The 18881-nt window shown below is 40.2% G+C and overlaps 1 protein-coding gene across 3 annotated transcripts; it reads left to right on the top strand.

The window, feature by feature from the left end:
* LOC139801635 (cell surface glycoprotein CD200 receptor 1-B-like) lies at positions 1-11058 on the top strand. 3 transcript variants are annotated; one of them, XM_071756151.1, is made up of 8 exons: positions 1-180; positions 773-860; positions 1646-1954; positions 3367-3615; positions 5629-5724; positions 7186-7232; positions 8495-8582; positions 9035-11058. In XM_071756151.1, exons 2-8 carry the CDS (start codon positions 794-796, stop codon positions 9049-9051), a joined length of 873 nt encoding a protein of 290 aa, XP_071612252.1. In that variant the 5' UTR covers positions 1-180; positions 773-793; the 3' UTR covers positions 9052-11058. The 3 variants fall into 3 exon arrangements, with proteins under 3 accessions (XP_071612252.1, XP_071612235.1, XP_071612243.1); XM_071756134.1 differs by lacking the exon at positions 9035-11058 and having other exon boundaries at positions 8495-8898; XM_071756142.1 differs by lacking the exon at positions 9035-11058 and having other exon boundaries at positions 118-206; positions 8495-8898.
* The last annotated feature ends 7823 nt before the right edge of the window (positions 11059-18881 follow it).

The raw sequence follows: 18881 nt of genomic DNA, 5'->3' as shown, positions 1-18881 counted from the left end.
GTGGCTCGTGTGGCGTCGTGCAAGCAGGCACACACTCTGAGGCCTCGGCTTTATACCCAGCTGGTCAGGGGCACAACAGTGAGTTTGTGGGGAACCTTTCTGCTGTGACAGAACAAATGTGAGTACCTGCTGCAGTGGGGTGTTGTGCTGGTGGTGCCTGTGACCTGAGGAAAAGAAGCTGTGAGTTTGACTGTGGGCATACACATGTGTGTTGTTCAGTATAGCATAGTTTAATTTTGCCTTGCCGAATTGGCAATCATTTATATGACATCTAACCACAGGAAATTATCAGTGATGTTCTTATCCAAATCCATGCTCAAGCAACAGCTGAGCAACAGCTGAATTGGTTTACACCAAGATTCTCTGAGTTTGCTATATATTGTGAATGGAAAGCTTTTAGATACAATGCAGTTCTGCTTTTCTGTGTGAACCATAAAACTATGTGATGGGATGACAGCATTGTCTCAATCATACCAATGAACTGCTACCCTTTTGCAAAAAAGAGCAAGCAATTTATAAGCTATTTAAAAAAACAATAAGTGTAAAATATAAAGTGCAGGTTTGTTTGTTTTTGTCTTTTTTTTTTTTTTTTTTTTTTTTTTTTTTAATTTTCAAAACCCTTTTGGCTTTATTTTCTTTGGTGTAAGAATGATACTTGATGTGGAGTCTTGTCTAGAACTTCTGTTTTCAAAGGAAAATTGTTTTACTATGTGTTTTCTTGGAAGAGCTTTGCAGAACCACATACCATTTTCTTTGTCTTCATTTCCTGCAGTGCTGATTCCTTCTGCTGAAGATGAGTCAAACATGGGAAGTTCTGGCTGAACTCCTTTTCTTGCTAATCAATCTGGCTGAAGGATCAGGTAAGTCTGAGAGATGCAATACTACATGCAGCAGTCTTTGGCACTTTCTATTTCTAACTTACCAGTATGCTGAAACTTCACAGTTCATCAGGGGAAATTTTGCTTATTGGTTTAAGTGAATGCAAAGGCCAGTGTCACCTCAGCTCGCAAAATCATCATTTGCACAGCAGAATGGCACAGGATGATACATCTGGTAGGAATCCAACACAGATCACCTGAAGACCCATTTCATGTTCAACTGAGATGATATCAGGAGAGGTATGATGTATGGTAGAAAAGGGATCTAGATATGCCCCTTATTAAACACGAGGGGTATGCTCTGCTGCTGGTTTTGCGTGCACTTTAACCAAGGCTCCTAATTCAGTAAGATTTTTTTTTTTTAAAAAGTAGTTTCCTTTCCTTTCCTTAAAGTTGAATCTTGCCCTTGCAATCAGTTTTTCAAAGCCCACGTAAAAGCAATAGTGCTGCCTAAAAATGAAAAGGAGGACTTGCAGCTCATCAGCATGCAACACATAACTACACAGTGTCCACAGTGAAAAGGCACCATCTCAACCACATTTCCAGACTTCAAAGACTGACAGCAGGAAGCTGAACGTGGATATTGCACACTCCTTACATGTGTCTGCACAGAGAAATGTGTCCCCAAAGCTGCCAGTATAGTAGGGAACTAGAAGTTTTTAAGTCTACATTCACATGTATGCTTTGATTACGGCTCTGTGCATGCAAGGAACAGGCTTTGGCATAGGAATAGGTTGTAGCATAATTTTAATGTCTTCCTTATGTAGCTTACAACTTGGTGAGTGTGAAGACTGGTCATGAGGCTGTGCTGAGTTGCCCTTACTTCTCCAAGGTGCCTTTGCTAATGGTGACATGGAAGACGAAATGCAGCACTTGCTGCTTGTTGGCCTATAGAGCCGATCGCAATGAGACAAGGAGGTTAAACTGCAGTGCGAGGCTGATGTGGAAATATTCACCTGGCAGAGACCCTGCTCTTCGTATTTACCCCGTGAACCTTGGTGATGAGGGAAATTACACCTGTGAAACTGTCAGCGGTGAAGGAAATTTTCTTTTTTTCTCCTCTCTGACTGTGACAGGTAAGACAAACCTTGAGGGTTTTTTTTCTGTCTGTGTGGATGAGAAATTATTTGATTTGGTGGTAAAAGACCAAATTCATATTGGATGCACACTAAAACTGAAAATAAGAGGTTAGCTGATTTAGTCTGGCTATTTGAAGACAAGAAAAAGGCACAAGAACTTATGCAATAGGACCTGGTTGTTTTATGGAGAAATAACCTGAGGGGCTGCGGGTTGTTTTTTGTTTTTTGTTTTTTTTTTAATTACTTCTGAGTCATAAACAGGGGAGGTTTCAAAATGCACAAATTCAACAGTCTGCATAGTTTCTGAGACCGTGTTTTGGGCATAACATGGGGTTTGAATGTTATGTGAATGTTCACACAACCAGGAGTATACACTCTTGTTTAAGTTAATGCAAATGGAAGATATCAAAGAAATATTGCTGCTATAAGCTGAACAGGAGGATGCTGAAGCAAAATTTACAATTATGCCAATGTGTGTTTTGTCTGGGTAAGAGCTGCATAGAAAGAAAGCAAAAGTTTCAGGACACTAACTGGAAATAGTTCACTCTTGCAGAAATACTGAAAGCTGTCTGTAAGGCTGCATTACTAAAATAAAAATCAGACTATTTTCAACACAGGAAGAGCCAAAAGAATATTAGGAAACATTATATATCAAATCACCTTTTTCAGATAGGTAAACTAGCTCTATGTTTCCATAAATTAAGGAAAATAAAATACAAACCAACATATAGGAGAAGATTTCATATTGTGGCTATATTAGTTCAGCCTTCTTAATATAAAAAAATTATGGGAAATTAATTTAGGAGCTGCATAGTTGCTATTATTACTTTTTTTCACCTAATTTGTTCTTCCCTGCAGCACCTTAACTTCCTGACAATGGCTTAGGTATTGTCCAAGCCTTTGCCTGTTTGTCAAATGCAGAGTGAGTTGTTAGACTTAAGGCAGAACAGTTCTGTCCAGTTCCTCCTTTATTTCCCTAATATCCAGCTCTTCATTCTGCCTACCCAGAAGTTTTAATATTTAAGCTGAAGCTTCAGCAAGCTGTGTTCTTTTCAGTATGGGCACTGGTATAGTTATAAATCTTGATTTAAACCACTCCTCTCTGTCATCCCATATTCTACCATTACCTTTTGGAAAACATGAGGAAACAATACTTTTAGCTAGCTAGTTTTGGAGATATTCACCTTGGACTTTTGAATGTATTTCTTTCCCTAAATATTGTCAGTTATGATATTCCAAATTACTTTTAAATCCCTTGAATTCATCACATAAAAAGAAAAATACCGTCTCTTTTTCAGTTTCACAATTGGTCATTTTATACTGAACTAGAAATAATGGCTTTTTTTTTTTTTTTTTTTTTTTTTTTTTTTTTTTTGTTTGTTTGTTTGTTTTTTTCTCTCCTTCCTCAGTCCCTCCTACAGTGACTCTGACCTCTGACAAGAGCAGCATGGCTGTCTGTCAAGCATCTGCTGGAAAGCCAGCTGCTGACATCTCCTGGATCCCTGCAAGTAATCACAGCACTCAGGAAGAAGTCCATCACCCCAATGGAACAGTGACCAGAGTGAGCTACATCAGCTGGATCAACAACATGCTTCCTGTTGTCACCTGCCTGGTTACCCATCCAGCTACAAACCTGAATCTGTCCCTAGACCTGTCATGTAAATAACATTGTTCTGTAATTGCTCTTCATCATGTTTTTGGGCTGCTTTGTGCTGTTCTGTGTAGCTGCTCCCATTGAATGCCAGGGCTCTGCAGACTGCTTAGTGGGGTTGTAAGCCAAAGTTCTAGTGCATATTGATAGAGAAATTAATAATTTTGAGTTTATCATTTGAAACCAAATGTCTCGTGGCATTGGGTGGAGAAACTTTCAATGTGTGTTCTTTCTATCCCTGCTATTTTTTACAAGAGTTCCTCGTTCTGTTTTTGGTGGGTTGACCTTGACTGGATGCCAGGTGCCCACCAAGCTGCTCTATCATTCTCTGTCTTCAATAAGACGGGGGAAAAATATGATGAAAAACTCATGGTATGAGGTAAGGACAGGGTTATCACTTACTGATTAGTGTCATAGGCAAAACAGACTCGACTTGAGAAAATTAATTTAATTTATTGCAAATCAAATCAGAGTAGGTTACCAAGAAATAAGAATTACTCTAAAAGCTCCTTCCTCTCACTCCTCCCTTCTTCCCAGGCTCAGCTTCACTCTTAACTTCTCTCTTCCCCCTGAATAGTACAGGAAAATGGGGCTTGTGGTCAGTTCATAAAACTTCATCTCTATTGCTCCTCTCTCCTCACATTCTTCCCCTGCTCCACTGTGGGGTTCCACACACACAAGACAGTCCTTCATGAACTTCTCCAATGTGCATCCTTCCCAAGGGCTGCAGTACTTCACAAACTGCTCCAGTGTGGGTCCTTTCCATGGGGTGCAGTGCTTCAGGAGCAGTGTGGGTTCTCACAGGACCACAAGTCCTGACAGAAATCCTGCTTATACATGGACTCCTCTCCACGGAGCCACAGGTACTGCCAGGAGCCTGCTGCAATGCAGGGGTTCTCTTCTGGGTTACAGTTTCCTTCAGGACCCAACTACCTCATCTGGCATGGACCTCCAGGGGCTGCAGGTGGTTATCTGCTCCACTGTGGTTCCCCATGGGCTACAGGGGGACAGCCTGCCTCACCCTGGCAGGGACTCTCCATAAGTTGCAAGGGAACCTCTGGTCCAGTGCCTGGAGCACCTTCTCCCCCTCTTCACTGACCCGGTTGCCTGCAGAATTTTTTCTCTCACATATTCTCACTCCTCTCCCCACCTGCTGCTGTGTAGCAGTTTTTCTCTTAAGTATGTTATCACAGAAGTGCTATGGACATTGCTGACTGTCTCAGCTTTGGCCAGCAGATCTGTCTTAGAGCCATCTGGCACTGGCTCTGCTGGAGAGGAGGGCAAATTCTGGTATCTTCTCACAGAAGCCACCCCTGCAGCCCCCCTGCAACCAAAAGCTTGCCATGCAAACCAAGCACAGTACTTCAGTGACCTTTGAAATCACTGGTGACAGAAAAGTTGTTTTTAGCAGCCACCATGATACAGATCATTAATTTTTGCTGTGAAACTTTGAAACCCTGAAGCTGAATTTTCTTCCTGCTTCCCAGAGTAGGGATGGTCTGGAGAAAAATTCCTTGAAGAATGTCTGTCTGTGACTTGGAAGAGATCTTTCCCAGGGCCAAAGGTAGTAAAGGGTAAAACGTTCAGCTTCTCAGCTGGCATGGCTGAACATGTTAGAAATCTATTCCAGTAGAATTTGTAAGAACAGCTATGTAAGTGCTCATATGGCCAAATATCTTGATAGATGCATGAGGGACAGAAGTCAGCATAGGCCACTAATTAATAACAGAATTTTGCAGGGTTGTTGTTGCAGGGCAAATATCACTTGAAGAAAATGAGTCTATGCAGGCAGACGCATTGAAAATGAAAATGAAAAGTGTTTATACACACAAATGACTGGATGTGTGAAGCAGGTTCCTATTGCTGGTTGGCATCCACACATCTCATCTGTCTCTCACTCATTTGAGCTGTGGTAGTAAAGGATTAGCTTTCTCCTCTGTTTAAGACAGGTAATAATACCATAAAGTCAGTGGATACTGATGTCTAGCTCTGTAACCTGCTTTCTTTTCTCATCTCTCAGACACTTCTCACAGCCTTTCTTACTTCCTGATCGGAGGATCTACAAGTGTTGCTGCTGTCAGTGGTGTGACTTTATGCTTGATTTTCAGATGCAGAGGTGAGTAATTTGATGAGCCTGAGATGCATTATAATTCCATTGCTGACCGTGTGCAGGTATGAGGATATGTACTTTATTGCTGAGAGTGTGATAGGAGGTAATGTTTGAGGAAAATGTCCATACATGTTGCATCGACTTTTTGGAAAAGTCCTAATAAAGTAAGAGGTGGAACTTGAAAACAAGACTGGAGTTTTGTAAGAGCCATAGTTATTATGATATTAGTGTATTTATATATATATATATATATATATATATATATATATATATCAGAGACTAATCCAAAACGAAAAAGATTTTTTCTGAGGGTAGGATAGGCTCTGAGTTTTTAGAATTGTTTTGATCATTCTACATTTACTGACAAAATTCTGTACACTAGAATGACAGTTCTCAAATTAGTCTAATGAATAGAGAAAAGCAACCCCTCCATTCCTATCAGCAATCATAACTTTTTCCTTGAGTAAGTGTAAGAATAGGCCAAAAGTCCATCTTTTCCTTTGGCACACTCGCAGTTTCTCAGGTTGTGTAGGTTTAATAGATAGTGAGTTAGGCTCATACTGAATAACTTGCTAGTGAGAACTCAGATGATTGTTTACTACTCTTGGAGTTAAGTAAGATGATTTTGATGGGGTATGAAGGAAATGAAAGCCCAAGTGGAGGCTTAAAATTGGAAAAAGAGAAAATAAACTGAAGGCAGGAGTGTTTTCAGGGAGCAAATGAAGCACTGGGAAAAGGCAACATAGAGGTGGGTGAAATGTAAATGGAGGGAACTTGCAAAGAATCAGTGTCTGATTTATTTCTCCCCCCCCCCCCCCCCCCCTTGACTTAGTTCTGTTCTAGCTTTTCTGCTTGTCCGAATTTCTTCTTTTTGCTCAGTATCTTTCAGATTATTCCCCTACTATTGGGCATATTGCATTGAAGGTCTATTTCAGGAACGGACTCTGAACAAATGAGGTGAAAGGGGGTTGGCAAGAGAGGCAATGAGGGGAGGTGTGTCCTAGAAGAGCAGCGAAGGCAGGCTGAAGAAAACAGAGAGAGAAGAAGAAAAGAGAAGGGCAGCTGTAATTGGCAGTGGCAGCACCAGCCAGTGCTTGCAGCACTTTGATGGGAGCTTGTCCCTGCCACGGAGGGATGTGCTTCTTTGGGGCAGCTGAGAAGAGGACAAAGTGTGCTCAAATGTGTTCCCTGGCCCAGTGTGTCCCTGCAGAAAAATGAAAGTGCACCTAACTCAGTCAATTCAGTCATGTTTCCTAGGGAGATCAAAATTTTCAATCAAGCGAAATATAAAGTAATAGCATGTAAAAGACCAGGACATAAAAAAACTAGGAACTTAACCGATGAGTGTAACAGTATTTTGAAGAAAGTCTTTTGACATCTGGGGTCAGCTACAGGAGAACTCTAGACATAACAGCTGGGCACCCTGCCCTATCAAACCATTTTAATTTCTTAAAATCCTACTTTCAGCTTCCCGGTTACGTAAAACGACTCACCGGCCGGCAGTGGTATATTCAGTAAGTGGGCTTTCCACCTGGGTGTTCTTTGTGGTTTTTTTTTTTTTTTTCTCCTATTCTTCAGTAAAGCATGTACTTTGATTGCAATGTGTCTGCTCTGTCAACATTCCTGGTTGTTTCTGTATGTGCTTGGAAGGGGGGAGGGAGGAACAGGGTTTCTGGGAGTGTGTCTGCTGTTTGGATGGCCCCCTCTTTGTGTTCATTCAGGGTATCTGAGTAATTGCTTAAGCACCTGACTGAGGTTGGAGTAGTGCATTTCCTGCCTAAGAACACTGTAAGTTACATTTACAATGCCAACAGCTAAGCTGAATTTTAAAGTCTCCCCAAAGTTAATGTTTTCACATTTCTGCTTCACAGAGTAATCTTAACTCTGATCTTCTGCTTAAGAATGTGTATTGCCCTGATGGCAGAAACCTACCTGACTGGATGAAACCAGACAGGCATTTTACAATGAGGGAAAAGGGTGCACTTCCTTGTGCTGTACTAGAGACAAACGCTGCTATGAAACATTTATTTTCACAGTTGCACTTCAAGCACTCAGAAGCTAGGGAACAGCAGTGATAAAACTTGCCACTGCAACTTTTAGTTCCTGCATAATTCCAGTGTGTTGGGATGCATATTTAAGTGGCCTGATAATATTCTGCTCTCTCCTCAGGCCCCCTTTTTAATTTAATGTGCTATGAAAAAGCAATTATTTCATATTTTGTTTTCTGTTCCACAGTTAAAGTGATGGCTGTGTGTCATGTTTTTTGTAGAGTAGTCAAAAAATTCTCTGAAGGTAGAAGGATTAATTTCCTGATATGCTTTTCTATGGCATTCAGGATAATTTGACTGGTGGGAGTCGGAATCGCAGACATCAAAGTCAAAAACTTCCAGTAATTTTAGGAGCTTAAATTTGATTGCCTGTGGCCTCCCTGTTTTTTTTCCAGAGATGTTAAAATTATTCATTATCTACTCATTATGCATTTCAAAATTTGTTTTTAATCATACTAAGAAAAAAAAAAATTCTAAAGGCTGTCCTTCTTCAGGCTTTCTGAAATAACTTGTTGCATCTCTTTGTTAGTTCATGTTTATGCCTCTATGCTCTACCCCTTCGCTTGCAGAGCTTAGAGAAATAACTTCACAAAAGTTTCTTTGCAAAAGCAGTGTTGCCTACCAGGTTTCTCCTGGTTTTGTTTTTTGTTTGGACTCTATAGGTGTATGATGGTTCCACAAAATTGTAACAGGTAATATAATAGTGTGTGCTTTTCTGTATTTTGCAGACTAGGAATTACAGATACACATCATCACGTGAGAAAACTGATGCAGACAGGCCTCCTGTCTTATCAGAGACAATCTATCAGAATTACAGTAAGAAGAACGCTATATATTTGAACTATTAACAGTACAGACACAAGCAGTCTAATACCAGCTCAGCTACTAATGATATTCAGTTACTAGAACTTATACTTCAACTAATAAATTTCAGATCTTACCACGTAGTGGACAAGCAGAACACTCAAAACTGCCCACCAAAAGCCTTTTGTTTCCTGACCTGAAGACACTGAGGGCAAGCAATCTGTTTTAGTAAATTATTTCTCTCTTTCTCTAAATATCAACTGTTGAAGCATCTGACGTTTTAAAAGATCGAGTTGGGAAAATAAATATCTGAATTTTCTTTTGGAAATGGCTGCTGAGGTATGCGTTGTCTTCCCTCAGATTAATAGTTGACATATTTCTGTGCCACAGTAACAGATTTTGGTGAATATGCAATATCTTTTTTTTTCCATTGGCAAAACTGGATTCTATTTTGAATTTTGCAGTGGAAACCAGGAGGTGACACAGGGACCCCAAGACACAGAAGGTCAAAGAAATGCATCCATCAGAAATGCAGAAATAAAAGAGGGGTTTTTTTCTGAGTAGTTGCACGAGGCAGTTGGCAATCTGGTCTTTGTCATCTTTGTTTATTTTTAAAATGTATTTCTTTTTCAATTAAACCTTCCGCTTGCATTGACAATTGAAGAAAAGAAGCCAGTTTTAAATTGCTCTTCATATAGAATGAGAAATGCCAATGGACAATTTTCTAAGATTCATTTTGAAGTAAACGTACAAATACTCACTTGAATTATTTCTGGGGCTATTTGGGTAAATGTTTATTGCCCAGTTTCTTAGATGCTGAGATCACAGAACAGAAGCATTTGTGCAAAATGCAGTTGGTATCTTTACTTAAAACAAACAAAAAGAACCCCCAAGCAAATAATTTTATTTCTTCTCATCCTCATGCCCCCAAGATGAAAAGAAACCCCACAGACTGGTTGTTTATTTTTAGTTTTCATTCATCAGTTTTGTGAAACCTTCCAAACACTAATGCAGCAGTAAGTATATTCAAATATGTTTTGAATGGCCTTTGCCTGCTTGTTGCTGGAGGAAGTCATCTGTGCTCCTTCAGTGTTTTTAGGCATGAGGATCTCCCAATGTCTTCTAATTGCACTTCACTTTGGCACTTCTAAATACATGTGTATGGTGGGCATCTACTGGCATCATTTCTGCCTTTCATTTTGGTCAGAAAGGCATAAAGAGTGGCTCTCCACCTTAATGAAAATTACATACAGAAGGCAGTCCATTCACACCTGCTGGGTAACTGAGCAAAGCCTTTCTTGTGGTGTTAAATGTCAGATGGGTAACTATTTCAGAGCTGTGTACAGCTTCTTCACGTCTTCCATGGGAAGGAGTTGCACCATTTCATGTATATAGCCCCTGGGAGACAGAAGTTACAAATCACTTGGAATTAGTGAAAACAGGTTTTCAGTGATGCTATGCCAGCTAGGGTGAGTGCTTTATAGCTTTAGTGAAATCCACAGCAGCACCTTCATCTCAGGAAGCTGTTTCCCAGGCCTGCTGGATGGCAGATACAGCATCCTTTTTTGTTGCTGTCAGCTGGGACCTTTCAGAGTCACAATGCTGTCAAGGAGTTGGTTATGACTGGAAGCCTCCAAAGGAGAAAAATCTCTTGTTTGTCAGGAAAATGCCCACTTAGGACTAAACCTGGGCTCCTAGGCTGGTGTTACTCATTGTGACAAGTGAGCATGGATTGTTCTGGTGGACGACTACAGCAATTTGGGTCTCTCTTATTCAGAATCTGGATCATTGCAGACAGACAGAAGGATGACGTGTCTGTCAAAATGAAGAGTCAGGCTGTGGAGCAGTCTGCTTTTGGTAGCCATGGTGCACATGTGTCATGATTTTTAGGGTGCAGAGCAAGAACTTTCATAAATCTTTTGTACCAAATGGAATGCTGAAGAGTGGGATTTAATGGAGACACACAGGGAGACTATAGTGTGGGGAGTAAAACCGTCTGGAGAAACATCACTGTGATAATCAGCCCTGGCTGAAGACCATGGCTTCTGCACTCAAGGTTTTATTTTCTTTTTAATTTGTATTTCGTACCACAGGGGTCCGGTCACCTGTAATGTGCCAGCGTTTCCCAGAAATTCTTAGGAGACTTTGTGCTGAAACAAAGTGTTCTCTCAATGAGATGAGTTTCTTTGTGCCGCAGATACTTGGTGAAATGGGCTTTCCTGGCAGTTCCACAGCTCTTAACAGGCAGGTGGACTCATTCATGTCTGATTTTGTGTTTCAAGAGGAAGTCCTGCTGCAGCCTCTCAGAAAATTAGCTCACAGCATTGTTAGCCTCATCAGGCTTTGATCATCACCTGTTTACTTCCAACAAAAAGCTTGAGTTATCAACCCATAGCTCAGGCAAACTCACATGTTGCAGGCAATAAAAGGCCTTGGCTGCATAATTGTTGTATATTCCTTTTGAAATAAAATTGTCCCTTGTGCTTTTTGAGCTTGTTGCGTATGATTAATAAAATTTATTAGGCCAAAGAGAATAATGTGGCTAGTGAGGGTGACTGCAAAAAAGGTTAGTACATGAATAATGCTTCCAGGCAGAACATAATAATTGATCAAGCTCAGTTAATTTTCTGCCCATCTTTTGTATGTTATAATGGTGGCACAACCAGCAGGTCGTTTCAGATACAGACTGCTGTTTTTTTAGCCATCTGCAATTCACTGCAGCTTTTGACAACAGGAGGATGTATTGCATCCAAGCTGCCAACAGGTGATAACTATTCTTATGGGTCTGTTAGCTCTGCTAATAGCATCCTCTTTGAAAGGAGGAAGATAGGCTTAATTAAGCAGTGGGCCTGTGCACATGCTGAGAAAGGAAGCCCTTGTTGCTCTGGGTAAGACATGGAGATCTGTGAATTAAATGACTTTGTATGGAAGCAGAAAGAGGAAAATGGGACAGACTGGAGAAGGGGGTTGACAAAGGAGAAGAATGAGACTAAGAGAAGGAGCACAATGTTGGGTCACTGCAGCTTAACAGGGTGAGTAATTACTTTTTCCATTCACACTGCCTGTCATCTAACTGGGTACCTTAACCACTGCTTGTGACAAGTGAAGGACAGGTTATCATCATACGGGAAGCTCCCTGCACTCTTCTCTCAGTGCAGAAAACCAGCCAGGGGCTTTGATGGTGTCCTGTGCCTGCCATCACCAAGGAGAGTTGTGGAGTTGTGTCACGCTTCTTGGTGAGCTATATGAGCTACACACTAAGGGCCTGAAAGCCACAAGACACACACCTCAGGAGAGTGAGGGGAAGGAGAAAGTCCTGGCACTGCTTCAGTGGCTCACTGGGGGTTTAACTCATGCTCTGTCAAAAAAGCCAAGCTGGGCTTGCAGCCAGGTCCATTTTTTCCAACTCTCTCCCGCTCTGAAACAGGGACCAGTGTGCAGCAGGGACCAGCTACTGGGTCAGTGCTGCAGGGTAGATGTGGGAGCCCTCCCAGAGCTTCCTGCAGAGGCTGGGAGCTGCTGTCCCTGCCCGAGCTGTCTTCTCCTCAGCTGGCTGCTAAGAAAGTGCTCATTTCCCACCTGGATTTAATTACGATCTGTTGAGAGTTTGGAGAATGAGAAGAAAAATAATGTAAGTTTTTTGTCATACTGATTTTGTAATGGGATAGGCATCATGGTGTAACCCAAAGAATAGCCCAAACTGAGTGTTTTGTCTCTTGTAAGAATTTAGTCAGGAAAATAATCAAATTGAGGATGTTTTTATGAGTGTATTTACCAAGCTTTCTACCGTAACTGCAAGAACAGCTTTGGTGATCTTATACTGATTTTTTGCACTGAAAGCAAATTTAAGCAAGGCAAATGTTTTAGGCTGCAAACTTCCACAAGTTCTTCTGTAGCCCTGTTGAAATGGCTAGAAAAATGCTGTCTGTTTTTGAATAATCATTGTGACAGAGCTAGTAAAAGGAGACGACTGTTGCTGTGAGCTATTTGGATGTTCTCACCAAGATATTAATAATAACAATAATAAAAACAGTTGGGAGTGTGAGGCCCTCATCCAGGGCTGCTGCAACAGCTCTGCCTGACCACTTCTGCTTCAGACTGTCTAGTCAAATGCACAGTTGATTATCACCCATGCTTTTTAGTACTATTTGTGACTATAGATGAAAATGCATCTGTTCAGTGTGTCGATTTGCACTCATAATGTTTATAGGGCACTCTTGGTCTTGGTTTGGCTTCGTGAATGAAGATTTCAGAAGGGTTTTGCCCACACTTGCTACAAGTGCACTGATGGTTGATAAGGCCAATGCAGGACAGGCAAGTCAATAGGTACTAGGGATGATGTTTGCTTTCAGATTAATCTATGAGCAATTTATCTTCTGGTAACAGCTTGTGCTCCAATACTGTAAAGCAGTTCTCTATTTCCTTTCTGTTCACTGAGTATGGAAAAAAAAATAGTTGACAAAAATTTATGTTTAAAACCCCATAAATTGGAATGCATTTTCAGAGTATGAATGAGATTTGTTTGGTAGTTTGAGATAGTTTGATAAACTATCTTCCTGTAAACCCTGTAAATGGGTCAAAAGTCCTAAGGGTTCAATTCAATCAAAACCCTTGGTTTCCTAGGTTGTTATTTCTTTCAACATCTCTTTCTTGGTCTAGTCTTCTTGACATATGTCATAGCTTTTCTTCTCTGATAAGAAAAAAAATATTATCCCTGATAATATACATAACATAACATAACATACATAAGACCTTTGGAATATTGTCCTGCTGGTTTTGATGTCTTTTTTGTGACTTGGTTTTTCTGCTTTTGCAAAGTCTTTTTGCCTAAAGTTAACTTGTCCTCAGCTACTTGACTGAGTAGTCAACAATGGCCACAATCTGTATGCAATACAGCATAAGAAATGCTGGAGGCAGTTGAAGAACTCATGATTTGACCAAGAAGGACTATTGCTACATTTCCTATCATTTCTCTGTCCTGGAACAGTTTGTGTATGTGCTCTTAATGGTGCTTCTTTAAGCAATTACTTGCTTTTCTCTTTAATTCCATAAAGTTGTCTCCCCAGTGCTCTCATGCACTAGTTTTCTTAGTTTATTGATTTTAATCTTCTCTAAGTACTATGTTATCCATTTTTACCCTTCCTTTTTTGGCATCAAATCCAACTTCATTCTCTATTCAGTTGCAAGAATAGGTGCCAGATCCTCTCAACCAGATTTTTTCTTATAAGATTTTTCTGTTTGCCAAAGGGGAAATTTCTGAATTGGAATTTTTTAGTTCTTTTCACTGAACTTCTTCTTAGAAACACATATATATACTGCAGGTCTACTTTATTTATTTATTTATTTATTTTCTGCCAACACATAATAGAAAATAAATTGTTCTTTACTATGTTCAGCTTCTGCAAATCTAAATTCACCTACCAAATCCAAATCTGTAATATGCAGCATCTTACTTACCCTTGGGTGATGCCTGTCTTGAATTAGTATGAAAAAATCTGATAGCCAGTTTATTTTTTTCCTTCACAGTTTACATGCTGCCTTATATCACTCACAGCAGCAATAGGCATCCAGCTCAAAAAAACCTAAGACTTTTCAGACAATCTTCTTTATCAGTGTTTTTATTTAGTTCAGATACAGTAACAAAATATCTGAATGGTATTATACCCCTGTCTGACTCATACATTGTTAATAACACTGTATATAATCAAGACATTGTGGACTGAGCTTTGCAGAAAGCAGATGCTATTTTATCTGATTAATCATATAAGCAACAGTACTTCCAGAGAATGAGGAAAACCACAGACTCCTTGTGCATTTGCAAAAATTTGCATTTGAAGAAGAGCAGAAACAAACAGAATAAGGAGGCTTTTGCTCCACTTCCTCCAAATTCTATCTCCTGTCATTACCAATCACTGCATCTGCTCTTGGTCTTCTTGTGTATTTTCTAGTGGTTTTGACTATATTATGAAATCAATTTGCACAAACCTTAGCACACACTATGCCCAGAGAAGCCTCATAGACTTGTTTATACTGGGGCTAGGATGAATTGGCCTCTGTTTTGAGTCCTGATTCCTACTCTCTTACTTTTTTGTGAACATTTGTGTTGGTCTCTAGCACTGACCCAGCCTCCTGGATGCCTTGACATTATTTCATCTGACACCTCACGTGGAGAACTCTGGAACAGCCAGAGATGGAAATAATAACTTGCTGCATGAGAAGAAATGCAATAGATTATTTCTTTCACTGGGATATGAGACCTGAGCCTCAACGGTTGCGTTCCATAGCCTTAATGAAAAAGGTCTTGAAAAGTCTGAGTAGCTTTAACAGGAACCTGGCTGGTAATTTGTCTCACAGTCACAGATTTTGTACCCAAAACTCTGCATCTTCCTCCTTGTCTTACCCCAGGAAGCATTTGCAAGAACTTTTCAAGTCCCTTAATTGCTGTATTCCTCCAGGAAAAACTTCCCATTCCTCTGTCTTCTCTTTGAAAAAGAAAAAGGGTATTCAGGCCCTCTAAAAGTGAAAGCATCTTGCTTGCTTGCAGATAAACCTAAGAATTTAGGGATTGCCTAGATGGGATGTACAGTGCTACAGAACAGCCACTGGACTAGCTCAACTTGGAATGTATCACCATGACCCTTCACATCCTCCTCCTCCTGAATTAGCCAGAATTAGCAGCTTAGATTGAGTTTGTGAATTTGCACTGAGTCCTAGGCTGGTAGGGTCACACTAGCATAGTATCTTGTCTTCCCTGAATGCAAGCCAGATATTTCTGCATGGCTACTGTTCTTCAATACAAATTTGCACTTATTTGTTCCCAGAGGAATCTTGGTTTATCTTCGTGGGGAATTTTGAGTTTCTTCTCTTGTTCCTTGTTTGCATGTGCTTAGCTTGATGTTGTAACAGGAGCTAACATTCTGTAAATTTTTTCTTATGTTTAAATACTACAAAGCCTTGCTCCAAGTATATCCTACTATCTGGATATAAGCACAAGAAAAACCCACATGAAGAATCTCAAGCAATCACACTTTGCTTTTCTAGGTGGTAATTCTTTCAATTTTTCCAATAATGCTTCAAGAAATACTCAATACTGAAGTAATTCTGGTAATCTAGTTACTATAAAAAGTCCAGCAACATGTTGTGCAGAAATAGGTTTATTGTGTAAGACAGAGAGAGACAGCCTATGACAGAGGACCTCAGTGTATGTTCAGGATGGGTAAGGGGAGGGTAATTTTGTTTTGCAATAATTTGTATCTATCAATGAGACAGATTTTAGATTTTCATTGCTGCTGGACCTCCTGCTGCATTCTGCAGGATGCTATGAAGTCTCTATTGAAATATTCAAAACCAGACTGGACACAGCCCTCATCTAATTGCTCCAGCTGACCCTGTCTGAGCAGGGAGTTGGACACAAAAGGTGTCTTCCAGCTTCACCTACTCTGTGACTCGTACCAGATCTTTTAGATCCCAAACTATCTAAGAGTTCATTCCAGCACAGGGTTGCAAGGTCTTAGTGTTGGTGCTCTGGCTACTGGAGAAGAATATTGTAGGAGATTGTTTTGCCTTGCAAGCAAGATTCAACAACTTAGGACATGTCAGAAGGCCTAACTTCTCTGGGGAGTCAGTAGTCCTATGCTTGAATGCTTTCTGAAGCAAGGACTTTGCTGTTTGCAAAGTGTTTTGTCTTTGGTAAGTATTGCACACACTAAGTATTGCATGCCCCTCTGGTGAACTCCTGGGTAGGATGGGATGCACTGAAGAACAGGATTAGCAATCAGAGTCTGCAGATTTAGGGTTGTGCACAATCAGAGTTTTTTCTTGTAACTAAGCATTTTTTTCAAGTGTTTTAAGTTGCTGCCCAGATGGTTTCTGCTTTAGCTGAGTGTGTCTCAGTAGCACCTTAGCTGAGCAGGACTTTCAAGGTTTTTTTGAGATCAGAATAGGAGAATACTTGAAATAATTAAAAAAATATTACAACTTCCATTTATTACTGAAACTTTTAAAAAGAAACAAAGTTTAAAGGAATGATGTCGAGGGGGCTGCAGGGGTGGCTTATGAGAGAAGAAATAAGGTGTCATACCCCATGTTTGGTAGAGCTGGGTCTAAGATGGAGCAACCCTGAGCTCATCAGGGATGCTGTGGAGACTCTGTGATGATACATTTATATTTTTACTCACTTCATCTCTTGTGTGAGGGAGGAGTGTTGTGTAGAAAAAAAGATGAGTTAGCCAACTACTGAAAAGCTCTGGCCTAGCTTGTTACCCCTATCTTGCTTGAAATATCAAAATCAGGAAGATTAGAATCAAATAACAGCAGTTAGTCTATTGTCAGGGTTGCCTCCTTCACCAGGCATGTTAGTGAATGCAGAGCTATGATACCTTCATGAGCACTGCCTGCCTCCAGATCTGAGTAGAGACTCAGATCTATAGCACCTACTATTACATTCTTTGTCATTGTCATTCTTGTGTAATCAACAGTGGCTGCCTATTTCATGGTGCTATATATAGCAAAAATAAAAATATACACAGATATGCAAATGCCTTTATGCATATGTAAATTCTTCTCTGTGTGTATGAAGCCATGATTATCTATAGAAGTTATATTTTTTTCCTTGAGAAATTAATTTCCAAATAATTCCCTGTCAACAGAACATCTCGTATATATAAATGTTGTGAAAGACCTTATTAGACAGACAGACACATAAAGGATAAAATTAAAAGTTGCTGTGGAAACCACAAGTTGAAATAAATCTTACTTCTGTGCATTCAAAACCCCAGTCTTTGTCTTGTGTGAGAATACTGTTTGCATATCATTTCTCTCTTTAGGAAAAAGAATCTGAATTGCTGATACACAAATGAAAGTCCCACCTGACTGTGACTCTAAAGTACATCTCAGGCTAATGGATTTTTTTCTTTTCTTTTCTTCAAGTATTTTAGGCCCCAATCTTGTCCTGTGTTCAGTCTGGTGTAAAGCAGAAAAAATGTAAACCCATATCACTCATCTATAATCAGCTGCAGCATTTTGTTGGAACTGTTGATAATATTGCCTTCACTGGAGTTAAATGTGAAATAGGAAACAGCTTGGGGTAGGGTATAGAGAAGGGAAGAAAAAAGACTAAAGATGCTAAGGCACGGAGGAAATGTTTTGCTGAACATGAAATGTTCTTTAGCTCTCAGCTGCAGCTGTCATCATTCTTCCCTAGCATGTACTTAGAAAATCACATTTCAAATACGGCTTGTAAAATAACCAAAAAGTGACCCGAGTGCTGTATGTACCAACCACTTGGGTACAGTTGGTTACACTCCAACTGGTGCCCATGTTCTATCCTTAAGATTCTTCTGTAGCTGTTGTTTTCTGTAGCTGTCTCTTGGCAGATGCATTCACGCAGTGTTAGCCTGGGTCAGAACATGCTTTTGAAAAGAAACTTCCAGTGGTCCATGCTTAGTCTGCTGGGTTCATGTTGTCAAGCAGCTTTGGAGCCCACAGAAAACACAGCATCTTTTCTGATGGAGCTAAAGCAGAAGATGCACCCCGGGGTTACACCTAATGCTCTCCAGCTGCTAATGGGCATTCAGCTCCCAGGCTCAGGCTGTGATTAGCCCAAAATAAAATTCCCCCAACCCATGCTGTGTTCTATCAAACTACTCCTGCTGAGCTACATAGCTGATTAGATAAACATAGCTTTTGTTAAACAAGCTCTTCCCACAGTGTCAATTTCTTTTAAAATCTGTTTTACACGCAAGAAATAACTTCAGCATCAGCTCCAAGAAGGCACTGGAAAATGCCAGTTTTTCATGAGATGAAGATCTCTCTTGATGATTACACAAATGCTAAGCATGGAAAAGATGGGGCCAAATATTGAGTATGCTCCTGTTAGGTGCCCTTCTGTCTAGGAAAAAGCATTACAGACTGATTCTTTTGGCAACCTGCTTATCTTGGATTGCTCAGCAAGAAAACATAGGACCGAAGGCCACATGCAGGCATTGTTGAGAGCTGAGCCTTGTGTTCTCTTCATAGATGCTGAAAGACCACAGAGAATGATGGGATATTAATCTGTACAATTATTTGCAAATGCATGAGTCCTGTTAGACTTATTCAGTAGTTATATCTAAAAATATAAATTGGCAGAGAATGTCTACTGTTATCACACAACAGCTTGCATTTAAAAGGCCATTGTGCTTAAGTGTAAATGGAGAATTAGCATATCTGCAAAGAAAGAAAGAAAGAAAAAAAAAAGTAAAAAGCCAAATGCTTAGAGTACATTTACTAGATACAATGTCACGACCAGTCCCAGCTTTGGAGCACTAACTT

The sequence above is a fragment of the Heliangelus exortis genome, chromosome 1 (assembly GCF_036169615.1).
Source record: "Heliangelus exortis chromosome 1, bHelExo1.hap1, whole genome shotgun sequence".
NCBI classification, from domain to species: Eukaryota; Metazoa; Chordata; class Aves; order Apodiformes; family Trochilidae; genus Heliangelus; species Heliangelus exortis.
The sequence above is the reverse complement of the archived record's forward strand: the minus strand, read 5'-3'. Positions and strand labels throughout refer to the sequence as shown.